The 14381-nt window shown below is 46.9% G+C and overlaps 1 protein-coding gene across 1 annotated transcript; it reads left to right on the forward strand.

Annotated features, from left to right (window-relative positions):
- Positions 1-799: 799 nt before the first annotated feature.
- On the forward strand, positions 800-3999 carry LOC103775872 (low-density lipoprotein receptor class A domain-containing protein 3-like; the record flags this gene model as incomplete). The annotated part of the gene is made up of 2 exons (XM_008943344.1): positions 800-1145; positions 3738-3999. Coding segments are annotated over 2 exons (608 nt in total), but the record flags the coding sequence as incomplete, so codon positions are not given.
- Between the last annotated feature and the right edge of the window lie 10382 nt (positions 4000-14381).

The raw sequence follows: 14381 nt of genomic DNA on the forward strand, positions 1-14381 counted from the left end.
TGTGATCTTTTATGATCTCAGCCCAACTCGTGTTTTTCTTTTCCTCAACTTGTTCAACCCTCGCTGAGATTTTTTGTTTGGTTTGGGGCTTTAGTTTTCTTTTCATCATTCACTTCCCTCAGTGCACTCTTTGCTTTTAGACTTCCACATCTCTTACTGGTATCACATCTGCCAGGTTTACCTCACTGGTTTTGCTGTTCCAATGCCTTTTTTTCTCCTATATTTTCTCCTCTACTTATTTTGGGTTGTTAGATCTGTGGAGCACAGGATGGAGTTGCTGCCTTTTTGGATGAAATGCTGTCAAAATTTATACAGAGTTTTAAGTCATTAAAAGTGAAGATGAAGTTTTTACACCTTTAAGTCATTAAAAGTGAAGATGAAGTTTTTACACCTCTGATTCTGGGGTGCTTTGCTGGGTACAGCTGAGCTGCTGTCCTCCTGCCTCAGAACTGGGCGTCTCACCTCTGGAAACAAAAAGTTGTGGCTGATAGGTTGGGATGGGGAAAATAATCCCATGCTGGTGAACGTGCCTCCTACTGTGGTGTGGATTTTGCTCTATTTCAGTGTGGCTTTCTGGTAGTTTATCTGCTGCACTTGATATCTGTGGGTGAAGCTGTGCTGAGGCATAGTTGGCCAACCTCTGATGTGCATGGACGTGCTTTTAGGAGTCTAATCTTCCCCAATCCAAAGGGAAAAGTGAAGCTTGCTTCATCCACACGACGCATCAGCAGAAGAAGTCATGGATGAAGAGCAGTTTGATATCAAAACCCACCTCAGGCTTTTTCCTCTTGCCTTGCAGAGGCAGGCAGCGGCCAGGATTACGTCACCTCGGAGACCCAGCTGCTCTACTACCCTAGCATCACCTACGCCATCATCGGCAGCTCGGTCATCTTCGTCCTGGTGGTGGCTTTCCTCGCCTTGGTCCTCCACCACCAACGCAAACGCAACAACCTGATGACCCTGCCGGTGCACCGCCTGCAGCACCCCGTGCTCCTCTCCCGCCTGGTGGTCCTCGACCACCCCCACCACTGCAGCGTCACCTACAACGTCAACAACGGCATCCAGTACGTGCCCAGCCAGGCCTACCACAGGCCCCTGGACCTGGACTCTCCACCCTCCTACTCGGAGGCCGTCCTCGACCAAAGGTATGGGCAGGAGCTGCGCCGTCGGGCTGCTGGGTGCAGCTCTGGGCTGCTCCTCCTGGGGGAGGAACCTTCTGGAAGGCTGGAGAAGGACGTTGCGACGGGGTGAGGGGGAAGGAAGGGTTGGTTGTCCTGGTTCTGTGTAAAAAGGGGTTCAGGGCAGGACCCACAGGGAACAGAACTATGTCCTCGCCTCTCCCTCCTGGAGAGAGAGAGAGAGAGAGATAGAGACTTTGGAAAAAAAAATGAAGTATATTGTTCAACAAGGAACAGAAAACGAAAAAGGGAGGTGAGTAAAATAATATATACAAAGATTAGGGGAAAAATACAAACAATAAAATATACAAAACCCTCAGAAATGGTTCCAGGGTCCCACGGAGTGAAAGGACAACTTCCCTCTCCGAGCTCCAAGGCAGGAGTGAAATTAGAACCCACTCCCTGCCTCTTATCAGAGTGTGTGTGGGAAGGGGAGGGAATACAATGGTTCACCCCCACCCGGGGTCCTCCCAGTTGCTGGAAGGTCACGCCCCCATTCCAAGCCTCAAACCACAACATTGGTTGAAACTGAAGGAGGACAGGGTTAGAGTAGACCTTAGGAAGTTCTTCAGCATGAGGGTGGGGAGACTCTGGACTAGGTTGCCCAAAGAGGTTGTGGATGTCCCAACCTTGGAAGCGTTCAAGGCTAGGTTGGATGAGGCCTTGAGCAACTTTGGGAGGTTGGATTAGATGATCTCTAGGGTTTCTTCCAACCTCAGCCATTCTGGGATTCTTACTGGAGCTTTTGAGAAGTACAGCCTTGCAGTTCTGTCACGGCATGGGGCCAAAGTGGAGCAAATTTTTGCTCCTCCTCCATATGAAAAATTCATGGTCCTCAGGTCCCCTCGCTGTTCCTGCTATTAAAGGGATTTTAGGCAAGCTTAAGTCATGCTCTCTTAGCATGTGTCATTGGTAGTAGAGATTTTGAGGATGGCATGAAAGCAGAAAGAATTTTATCCCTCATCTAGTAGCTATATCCTGTGCCAGACTGGAGTCAAAACATGAAAACTGAGTTTGGAGTTTTGCCAAAACCCAACCAGGTTATAGGTCATGCTGTTTAGAAGTTAAACCAAAAATACCTTGGTCATATGTGGTAAGTATATAAAGGTGGGAGGTCTTCAGTTCTTGAATAAAGAAATTGTGTAGTCTCTTTGCTCTTCACCAACAGAAAAAACCAGAACAGGCCTCTGAGGTGGAAAGTGCTCTGAAGTTCTGTGGGTGGGTGTGGTTTGGGTTCTGACGTTTCTGTAGTTATGACCCTGGGTTTATTTGTAGATAATTAACCTTCTTTTTAACCTCTGTCTGTCAAGTCTTTCCAAACAAAACTGATAGACCTGCTACATAAACAGGGCATGGTGTGAACTTTAATGGTCCAGATTGTTCACTGTCACCCTGTTGGTCTTTTTTTTAATACAAACTCCAGGATCTAAGAACAACAATCCAAACATTTACATTCCTCTTTCCTGCTGCCTTTGGCAGCAGCTCCCTTGTCTCAACGTTGCCATTCATAATAATGATGTGTTAGCATGAGGCAGGAGAACTAAATGAGCAGCTGTCCAGATCAGAGTCACTTCTCACCTGGGCTGGTGGAAACCAGCAGCAGTTTCAGAGCTCCCCAGACCTGTTATCAGTCTGCCAAACCCTTCAGTCCCTTTACTGGTTTACATTCAGAACCAAAAAAAACCAGTTTTCCTGAGTCCAGCACTCATTTTATCTGTGCCTACTTAGCAGTTGCTCTGCATTTGATACCCTGACAGCAGAAGTGATTTCTCATGTGGAGAATTCAGTTTGTTATTTATTTGTAGACCAGAGGCCATTAATCTCTGTCACTTAATGGAGGTTTCCTCTGAGCCTTCTTGTGTTCACATTATTATCTATAGGTGTAAATCCACTGCTTACCTTAGTTCTTCTAAAGCACTTTCTCAGATGGGGTAAATCTTGTGCAGGAAAAATTCTTACCTCTTGCAGCTGCCTTTGAGGGTGAGCTGGGATTTGTTGGAAGTTCATATCCGTGAAAATCAGTGTAGAGTGTTCAGCATGATGGAATTAGCTATAGAACCACAGAATGGGTTGGGTTGGAAGGGACCTCAAAGATCATCTAGCTCCAGCCCCCCTGCCACAGGCAGGGACACCTCCCACTAGACCAGGTCACTCAAAGCCTCATCTGACCCAGCCTTGAACACTTGCAGGGAGGGGGCATCCTCTTCTCCAGGCTGAAGAACCCCAACTGTCCCAGCCTGTCCTCACAGCAGAGATGCTTCAGCCCCCTGATCATCTTCATCCTGTCCTGACCTTCATCCCTGTCTTCCTTACACTGGTGGCCCCAGAGCTGAACTCCAGGTGGAGCCTCCCAAGAGTTGCCTCTTGACCTGAGACCTTGGTGCCCAATGGTGATGTTTTGGAATGACCTGAATCATGTAGACAGGTCTCGTTGAGGTTTCCTGGCAGAGGTGGTGTCAGGAAAAAGCTGAGGAGTACTGTTTGGGCTTTTCACAGTTGGAAAACTGTATGCTCTTTCTTCTGTACCAATGTTTTCTCTTCCTGTGTTGTTTCCCACAGCAGACCACCTTGGTTTGACCTCCCTCCACCACCTTATTCCTCTGAATCCGAGTCCCCTCATCAGCCAGACCTTCCTCCTTACCGATCTCGGACTGGCAGCTTGGTGAGCACGGGCACCCCCCTGGCAGGAAGCCCCCAGGGCACAGCCAGCAGTTGGACAAGAGACATCCATGACAGCATGGATGGCCACAGAACTCTTCTGGAGAGGACAGCAGAGCCAAGTGATTCTCTGGTCAACCCCATTGCTGAAAGAGAAGTATAACTGGGATGGGCAGGAAGGTGTTTCCTCCTTCACGTCCGTGTGGGTTCATCTGCTGTGGCTGAGAGGTTCAGGGGGACTTGTGCCTGAAGGATGGCTTGATTTGAATCCACTCTAGGTTAATATTTGAATTCAGCCTTGGGGGCTCATCCAGGACAGAGCTGTGGAAGCAGAGCCTGGAGTCACATCAACTCTCAGCAGTACTTCTGCAAGCAAGTTCTGGTTCAGACTAGAAAGAGGGACATCAAAGAGCTGATGCCTTTCTGGGACTGTTTCCTGGCTGGGAATGTATATAGGTGCATGTGTAATATATCCAGATGTTGCACACAACAGCTGTGCCAGAAGGACTCTTGTTTTCAGAGTGCCTCCCGTCCTGGTGACATGGGAACTGTTTCTTCTTGCTGCCTTTCTCCTTGGAGATCTGGTGCCCAATGCCAGCCCTGCTGGCAGTGCTCAAATTGCAGGACATGTCCTCCTTGACCCTTCTCTTCGTGGCCTGGAACATTCTCACTGTGAATGTAATTTTCAAAGTTTGAAGTTTGTGAGGATGCAACAACTCTCTAGCTGATAAATTGAGGGTTTTTTTCCCCAGATGCTCATATCTAGGCCAAACTTGTGTGAGTTGTCTGAGGAACACCACAAAAGTTGGCTGATCTGCCAGACTTGAAGGCACTGAACTCAACAAACCAGCACAAGGCTTCTTTTCAAGCATGGCAAACAACCTTACCTCACGTGTGGGGGAATTTTAAGGTGTGTTCCATCTTAAAGGAATAATTTTAAAACCCCTGCAACCAAGCAACAAAACAAAAAAATCCCAACCAAAAAAAACCCCAAAACTGTTTGAGCTAAATCTTGAACAGCCTGAAGCAAACACCCATCCTGGAAAGCTTTGGTGTGAGTGACTAGTTTGTGGTTGTGCTCAGTATACAGAAAACAATTCAGTGCCTTCCCTTTTTCCAAAGGGAAATTTGCCTTGAAAAAAAATATTTATATTTGTCTATCAGACACATTTTCCACTCCTCTTTCCATGTGCCACTAACCAGGGTTTGCTGTCTGGTGGGGTTGAGGGAAGCTGAACTGCCCACACCTTCTGCTTTCTTCCTCCTCCTGTCCCTAAGGTAACTTCTTTCACCCAAAGGTTCTGTGGGCAGAACCCAAGAAGGTTTGAGCTTGGTTGTGAGTAGGAGAATGACACAAGTTCAGCCTCTGTCTGATTTGATGGGCAGACTGTTGTCACTGTCACCCAGTTGTTCATTATTTTACAGGTGTTCTGTGTGCAAACCAAATATTGTTTGCCTCTGGCATCTAAAAAACATTGTCCTGTGTTGCTAAGGAGCAGGGACAGAGTGGCCATAGCCTGTTTGGCACTGTCACATGTGTACAGATATAAATACTCTCTCAGGTTGTATATACTCGTGTCACTTTTTGCATCAAGATAATCCTTTGGGACTTTAAAAAAAAAAGGAAAAGAATAACCAACAACATTCTAAATGGTGTGCTATTTTCCCTTCCAGCTAAGGGTCTATTTATCATTGTATAGGAATCATTTTGGCTTTGAGAAGAGGAGTTACAAAGGAGATGGTGCCTTTCAGACTGACTGTTGATTTGGGAGGCTCTTACCTACCCTTCTGGGTGTTGTTACATATTATTGTCTTGAGATCCTAAAAATGAGAAGCAAGTCTTGTCTTCCTCTTTGCTGTTCCTCCTGGGGACCACTGAACTCTGAGGAGTTCAGTATCTTGTTCCAAAAAGGCATGAGTGGTTTCAAAACCACCTTTTTTTTTGGTTTGTAGAAGAGATTTGCTAGCTGGCTTCTTCCAAAATTGCTCTAGTGTCACACAGAAATTGTTTCTAGGGTGTCACTTCTCACAGTGTTAAGACAGTGGTCGTGCTGCATTATTCAGTGGAATTTTTGGGTAGCAACCACGTGGATAAAATGAAATATTTCATTGAAAACCCTGCAGCTTCTAAGGCTGAAGTTGAATCTTCCTGAAGTACCGTGTGGTAGGATTAATTTTTTTCAGTAGCTGATAAAATTGGAATGAATCCTTCTACTATTTGCTTTTAACCTTTTAATTGGAGGTTAGTCTTCCAGGAGCTTTCCTTTTATACTTAAGATTGAAACAAATGGATGTTCTTTCAACACCCAGTTCTGACAGAAGTGAAACCCAGGGAAGTTTTCTTCCAGAGCCAAGTTCTGAGTCCACCTCTGTCCTGAATGATCAGCACTGTAAGGAGCAGCTCTCCTCTGTGATTGATATATCTGATTCCAACAGAGATGACTTGAGGTAAATGAAGGGATGTGGCTTAGCCTGCTGGAAGTAAGATAAATAAACAAAGGAAGAAATTACAGGAGGTTTGTGTGCTGAAAACAGAGTGCTGTGTATTTAAAATCAGGCCATTAGTGAATCCACTTGATAATAAGCTGAAGTTCCTCGTGAGGCAAATCACAAGTTACCTCTCTGGTCTTGTGCTGATGGAAAACTGGCAGGATTGCTTTTCAGAAAGCCTGTGGATAATTTCCTTGGCTCTTGTCTGCAGTGACGTGCACGACAAGGCTGCACTGAGAGATTTAAATCCCCCTGCATCCATTCTTCCTCTCCTTTGCAGTCAAATCAGTTTTATTTACACCACTTCACTTTGATACAGCTAATAGGGCCCTTGTGATAGATTTAGAAGCTGGGTGGAGGAAAGAGAGGATGGCTCTCATTTTAATTAATGCTGCAGCTCGTTAATCTTGTGGGCTTTACTTTTTAGACATCTTAGGAAAGACAAATGGGTTTAGGAGATAAGAAAAACTATTAATGATGAGAAGGAGAGAGGGAGACTGATTCAGAATTGAATTTTTTCATGAATATTTAAAATGGGCTCAACAAAGGAAGAATTTAATGCTGGATTTTGAAGGTGGCCATCAGATGGCGAGTCCTCTTGTTAACAGTTGCTCATCAGAAGCTACTTTGCATCTCATGCCTGGAACTCAAATGGTAAGACAAGTGCTCTTCTTGCAGTTCATGCTAGGTCTGGAGTATTTTTTTTTTATTCCCACAAGGCTAATTTGCACCCAAAATATGGACTGCAGAAAGGATTTCAATCCTGTGCTGGATTCTGCCTGAATGCATCCCAGTGCAGGGCTGTGGCCTTCAGTTGTCCTTTTTCTTTCTGATTTGAGGGGTTTTGTCCACTTGAAAAGGAGATGTCACATAAGAGCTTTAAGGGAGTTTGTACATCAAAACCCAACCCGGTCTTAAACTTTTGTAAACTGGAAATGTTAAAAAAAAACTGTATTCTGTATTCCTGAATAAAGCTGTTTTAATACTGTTCACAAGTGAGGATGTCTCCCTGTCTCATCCAGTCTCTGTTGGTGGAGTTTTCTGGCCTCCTTCATGAGGCTTCTTCCAACTTCTTTTGCATCCAGTGTGAAGTTTTGTTAAATCTTTGTGTGTTTTAAGCATTTTAAAAGGGAATTCATATTGGAGATCCCCGTGTACCTGTGTGTGTAAAAATGATGCCTTTGTATTTAAGGTATTTATTGCTTTATTTCAGGTATTTAAGGAATTTTTTTCTTTATTTCAGGTATTTAAGGTCAATTTTATCATTCTCCTGGTTCTCAATCTCCTGGTTCTCATTCTCCTGGTCATCTTTATTCAAGGCTGGCAAACTGCCCCAAAATAACTAGCTGTGGGTCCAGAACTCTCAGCAGTGGCCCAAGGGAGGAGGAGATGTTGAGGTTGCCCCATGGGGCTCCCTGCAGTGGGGGGACAGTGGGGGGGTCTCAGAGCTGCCTCATCAGTCATGTCCCAGCAAGAGCAACACTTTAAAAACGTTGATTCAGAAGACAGCCACTTATGAAAATAAATAACCTCCTCTCCAGCTAAGCTCCCTGGGGAATAATTTTGATCCTCTCTGCTTCGATTCGTTTAAAAGATCTTAATTTTTACACCTTAAAAATTAAACAACTCCTCTATTTCAGCAGTGATTTCTGACTGGGGCATCTTTCCTGGCTGATTTGCTAACGGTCTCTTAATCATTCAGCTTCTGTTTTCTCTTGGTGAGAGAACTAAGCAGCTTTTCACTTTGTGGGGAGCTCTTGTCCAAAAGGATGTGCTGGTATTAATTGAAGCAGAGGCATCTTCATGTGGAAATTCACAGCTCTTCTTTGCCTGTGAAAGCAAAATTGAGGGTATTCATATTGCATAAAGTGCTGGATTGATCTCTGGAGGGAATTAACTTCTCTGTTTATCTGCTAAACAGACTCTGAATAGAGAGACCCAAATGTGATTCTTTGCTTCCCAAAATCCCAACAGTATTCCTTACAGCCTTCCCTGAGGGGCCCACTGCAGATGAAGAGGTAGAGGCAGTTTTGGGGCCCATCCAGCTGTTGGCACTTGTGGGAACAGGCACAAAGTGGTTATCCTGGTGCTGGGTACCACGCAGAAGACCCCTTTGGATTGAGAGCTGATTTGGGACCATCACTTCTGTGTTAGGCTGCCCAACAACCACTGTTCAGGTAAGTCCATGGTTTTTTGGTAGGTCTCAACAGAGTTTAATAGCTACAAGTTGCCCTGAGGTAAAAAATTTCACATCTCATTACCTGATACCACAGCCTGTAACTCCTTCAGATTTAAACCACAGTCATTTCTTAGCAGGGAAGGAGAGGAGCCTTCATCTGTGTGGGAACAAGAGGAGAACCAGCTCAGCCTGACCCAGAGCAGCTCAGTTCTCAGGGAGCTCCCTGGCAGCGTTCAGCTGGCTGAATAAAAGAATGGCCCCTTGCCTTTTTTTGGAGTCCCTGCTGTTTCCCTGAGAAACAGGAGCCGTGTGGCTCCCCACAGATGAAGCACTGGGGATGTTTTATTTGACAGAGGAGATTTTTCTTCTTTGTTTATGGGGGTGTTCTCTCAGAAAAGGCTTTTTGCCCAACCCTGCATCCAAAGCAGCACTGGCTTGCAGAGCTGTGGCATCAAGGGAGGATGGTAACCTTGGCTGTTGGATACAGATACAGCCCCTTTGAAGGGTTCTCAAGTGTTCCAGATGTTTAAGAAATACTTAAAAGCTGCACAATAAGTGCAGTTGCAGACTAGGGAAACATGGTGGATATTTGGCTGCTCTTTGGGTTGAGTCAAACACGGTGCAAAGTCAAGAGCAAACCTTCTCCACACATCTGTTGGTGAATTTATTCTGCTCCTTGGCAGTCTGTGGAAAAGATTTAGCAGAGCTAAGGAATGATCCAGAGTGGATTTGGGGACTGCTCTGCTTGAGAACTAAAGGAGCTGGTTTAAGTGTCCACCTCCAAGGTGATGTGTTAGATATCTAAGCAGCATATCCTGGACTGATTGTCACCTTCCTTCAGGAAGCTGGATAGAAATCCTCTGGTGGCTTTGTTGAAGGCATCTTTGTCAAGCAACTGACCACTCTTGTTTCTCTCTTCCTTTTTTTTGGAGTTGGAGGGATGGGAGGAAGATTTACACTAGAGAGGAGACACCTGAGATGAGGAGAGACATCAAGATGAGCTTCAGGAATAACAGAACCTGTCTTCCAAGATCCAGCCTCCTGACCACTGGGTGCTGCTGTCTCCTCCATCCAGCTGTAATCTTTTATTCAATATAACAGAGGTTTTTTTACAGCTTTAGGAATGAAAAAAAGGTAAGTCTGGACTTGCAGGTAACTGTTCCAAGTTCTCTTCCTCCTTGTGAAAATTCAGGCAGAGATCAAATAGCACATACTTGTTAGAAGAAAATACAGAATTCATCTAGGTATTTGTTTGACTTTCTACTGAAACTGTTCTGTATGGCTCCTTGCACAGAGGAGGATTGTGCTCTAGAAGTTTCCAGGCTGGGACTGAACCTGGAGTGGGTATTTCTGGAGGTTTCCATAGGTTAACAACTATATGGACTGTGAGAGTCTCCCAGAAGGAAAGAAGGGTGTGTTGGAAGCATCTTGCTGGAGATGCTGCTGCTCTGAAGATGCAGGTTGCAGTTGCAGGGTGTGGAGGGAAGGGGCACAGGTTCCTGCAGGGCTGTAGGAATGTTTTGGCCAGTGGCCAGCACCAAGATTTTTGTGCTAAATGCAGTTAGGAAAGGAGGGGGAGGAGATGGGAGGGAGAAATTTCATTTTGACCCTGAGTGTGCAGGTAACCCAAAGTGATACAGGCAGCTACACAGAGAGGGGAGAGCAACCTGGCTGCCTTTTCTGCTGGCATTTGAAAAATGAGCTGGAGAGAGTGCTTTGAAGGGTGCCTTGGTAATATTGTTTAAAATAATAAAAGCCTTCACTTTCTTTTCTTGATACCTGTATCAAGACTGAGATAACCACCGTGGGGGGGAGGGAGTGGTTTGGAATGAGTTTGGGGTTGGGGTTTTGTGGAGGGGTGTTTTTTTTTCCTTCCTTTGAAAATTGAGGTGAAGTTAATTATGGAATGGCAGCAGCTTCTGATCTGAAGCTTTTCTTATCAGGTGCTTTCATCTCACCTCCTGCTTTTCAAATAGCTGCAGCTCTTCTCTCTGCTTTGAGGAAGGGGAGAGCACCCTGGTGCTCTCTCAGCCTGGCCACCCCCAGATGAATGAGATGCCCCAGGAGATCCCAGGCCATTAAAGACTGCCAGCAAAGAATTAGCAAGGCTTTAGGAGCTAATTTCCCAGGGTGATGATGACCAGAGGAATAAAAAAAAACCAAGCTATGATCTGCAAAAGACAAATGAAAAACATAAAAAATTAATGAGCCCAATTACTTTAATACTGTCCAAAATATGTCCTGTTTAAAAGAAAAGTGGAAGCAGGGAAGAACGTGGAGATGTGATGGGTGTTTCCCCTAATCCCCAGTGACAGCCTCAGTCACACAAACGCTGACATGAACCCCTCCCTTCATTAATCACACCTCAGTTGCAACTATTAATCGTTATTAAGAGCCTGCCACCGTGCTGAAGGCTTTTTTTGGGGTATTAATCTGCTAAAGCAAGCAGAGAGGAGCTCTGTCTCCAGCACGGGCTGGCTGCAGCGTGGAGAAACTCTTCCTGTGCACTCTGAGGTGGGCTGTGAGAGGAAGGGCTGCTCTGACCCCAAGCCAGAGGACCCAACTCAAAATCCCAGGAGCAGGAGGCCCTGGCTGGGGGGAGGAGGAGGAGGAGGAGGGAGCCAGCATGGCAGAAGTTGCCTTCAGCCTTGGCTTTTCTCCTGGGGCATGTCCCCATCACATGTGTGGTGGGATCCGAGCTGAAGGTGCTGCTGAGGGGTGCAGGGGCAGAAGTTGCCTTCAGCCTTGGTTTTTCTCCTGGGGCATGTCCCCATCACGTGCGTGGTGGGATCTGAGCTGCTGGGAGAGCTGAAGGTGCTGCTGAGGGGTGCAGAACCTGCACAGCCCCACCTGAGGGTTTCATCTGCTTGCCAAGGCACAGGCACTTGTTTCAGGAGAAGCAGAGTCTGCTCTGAGCTCCTGCAGTCCCCTGGAGCTGGTGGTTTATCTGGTCGTCCTGCTGAGCTGTGCTGAGTGGGCTTTTCATGCTGGTTGTCCTTGTGGAGTAAGAGAGCCTTCAAGAGCTAAGATTCCTAGGGGTTTTTTGGGTTGCTGAGGCTAGATCCATGGGAGGGGAGATCTTGGATTGCTAGATAGGCTCAAGATGAGGACTTTGGGCTTCAGCCCTCTGTCAGTGCCTGAGGATGGCAGCTGAGCCTGTAGAGGAGTAAGTCTGTGGGGGCTTTCAAGCCCTTAAACCACATTATGGGATCCAAGTGTCTCCTTGAACAGAAGCCATGCAGTTCATCTCTGCCAAATGGACTGTGACAGGTCCAAAGGCAAAGGCAGGGGGAGGGATAAGGATGTGAAATGTCATCTGGAAACCAGCTTGTGCTGAAGGCCTTGGAGAGTGACTCCACACTCCTTTCAGGTGGTTGTGGAGAACAAGGTCTCCCCTCAGCCTCCTCCAGGCTCAGCAACCCCAGTTCCCTCAGCCACTCCTCACAAGACCTGGTCTCTAGACCCTCCACCAGCTTCATTGCCCTTCTCTGGACCTGCTCCAGCCCCTCAGTGCCCTTCTTGTAGTGAGGAGCCCAAAACTGACCCCAGTATTTGAGGTGCAGCCTCCCCAGTGCCAAGCACAGGGGGACAATCCCTTCCCTACTCTTGCTGGCCAGCCTGTTTCTAGTAGCTCTGAGAGTTTTGTCCCAGAGCTTGCCAGCATGGGGCAGGTCTGGCTGCAGAGCTGTGGCTTCACCAACTGCTGGGACCTCTGCTCCCTGTCGTTAGTGGGAGAAGGGGAGTGCCCCTTTTCTGAGGAGGCAGGTTGGCCAAGTCTCTCCCTAGCAGTACACCAGCACTGGCTTGGGAACACCAGACCCCTGCAGCATCTGAGGGGGCTTCTCCACACCACCCCCAAGTCAGCAGCTCGTGCAGATGGAAGCCCAGTTGGCTGTAAGCAGGATGCTGGATCCAGGCAGGTCAGCAGTGCATTACTTACAGTGTGTTTGTGCTTTTCAAAGTGGGTTTTTTCTTTCCCAGTTGTAAATTATAGCTGGGACTGTACTCTGGGGAGCCCAGGAGTCATAACTTAAAGAAGAACCTTTCAAATTCAGGATCTGAACCAATAAAACCTCTGAGGTGGTTACTGCTGAGTTAATGGCCCAGTGAAGAAACAAATCACTGCGTGACCCTTCTCCCTTTTCCCCCTGCAGCCAAGGAGCTCTCATCACCCAAAAATCAAGCGTGCTGCAACAGAATCAAATGCCAGGCAACCATCCTCTTTTTCCTTCTCCAACCAGGCTGATTTTTCATCCTGGGCTTACAGAACAAGTGGGGCTTGCAGCCGTGGAGCTGAATTCATCACTCTTCAGCAAGAAACCACTCAGATTTGTTTTCTCCTCAGAGCAATGAGTTACCACTGTGCCCCAACAACCTTGTCCTCCCTGGCAGGCACATGAAAAATGATCCTTTGTCATCTGGGTGGGGTGACAAGCTTTTTATGCCTGTTGATGGGGTGACGTGGTGCCATTTGTCTAGATAAGCAGCCCTCTCCTCCTTCAGATGTATGAACTGCTAGCCTGGAGCAGTCTCTGTTGGATGGGACTCCACTCAAGGCAAGGTGGAAGGAGCTGGGGGTTCTGGAAGGGGGCTGGGGTTGTGCCCAGTTTCTTTGCTGAGAGAGAAAATTAGTGAACTCATCATTAATTAACAACCTCTCTTGGAAAACGAAGCGTTTTGCCTGCAAGCAAACCAGTGGGTCTGAGTTAAAGGTAAAAAAGAAGGGGAAAATATCATGAAATGGGCCCATTTGGGGCTGAAAAAGCCAAAGAGAGGCACTTCATCATCTTCCAGTTGAATAATATTTGTTCCAAGGCTTTAATTCTTGGGTGTTGGATGCCCTCCCAAACCCCCCCCCACCCCCAAGTGGGGCTGCTGATGACACCAACAGATGGTGAGCTGAATGGAGTCAAAGGACATCATGAAGTTGGGCTTTGAAAGAGCCAGACAGAGCTAAGGACACAGCAGCCTGGGGAAAACAAAGTGCTGGAAAGCCCAGGAAAACCCACCCAGCATTCCTGTTCTTCCCCACACAGCCCAGTGTGTGAGCAGAAAGGTGCTGAACAATCAAACCCTCCATGCTCTGCTATGAAAACCCCCCAATATTTTCTCTCCTGAAGATGTTTGGGTTCATAGATAGGAACTTGTAGCCTTGAGCAGGCAGAGGGGCTGGTCAGGGGTGTGTCTGCAGCTCCCTGCAGTCTCTGGGGCTGTCAGCCAGTGACATTTGTTTGCTTTCTATTTTAAGCAACGCCTGGGGAAAAATAAAATAGAACTTTATTTTTTTTCCATTTGCCTCTTTCCCAAACGAATGCAGTTTGAAAAGCTGTGCCAGAGAGTCTAGAAGGCCCCAGGCAAGAGTCAAAGCTGTGACCCTCTGAATATCAGACTGGCAAGCTGAGCATCTTCTCCCTCAGTGGATGAGTTACCCAAGTGATGAGGACATTTGGGGGATTGCCAAGGATCCACCTTGACCAAGGTGATGTCCCTCAGGATGGGAAGAGGGGAGGTGACACCTTTGTTCCAGCCCCAGCTGCCAAAGCTGTGGGGGGAAAGGGATGAGTTTTAGAAGTGCACTTAGCTGTAGAGTTACTCCCTCACCTGCACTTGAGGCCACCAGTGAACATCAGAGAGAATCTATAACTTCAGAGCAGGTTCCTCTCATGCAGACACACAGCACTGCTCTGATGATGATGGGGAGATTTTTGGAAGCATATGAGATTTGGAGACACAAAGAGTTGCCAGATGGACCTCCTTGTGCCTGCTGAGTACAGCCCCAGCACAGCTCTGCTTGACTACAGGCTGTGTGGAGCAACACGTTGTCCAGAAGAGTTTGGAGGACAAAATGGGGATGATGAAGGACTGGTTGTATTTTG

This window comes from Merops nubicus, unplaced genomic scaffold, assembly GCF_000691845.1.
Source record: "Merops nubicus isolate BGI_N331 unplaced genomic scaffold, ASM69184v1 scaffold4487, whole genome shotgun sequence".
In the NCBI taxonomy this organism is placed as follows: domain Eukaryota; kingdom Metazoa; phylum Chordata; class Aves; order Coraciiformes; family Meropidae; genus Merops; species Merops nubicus.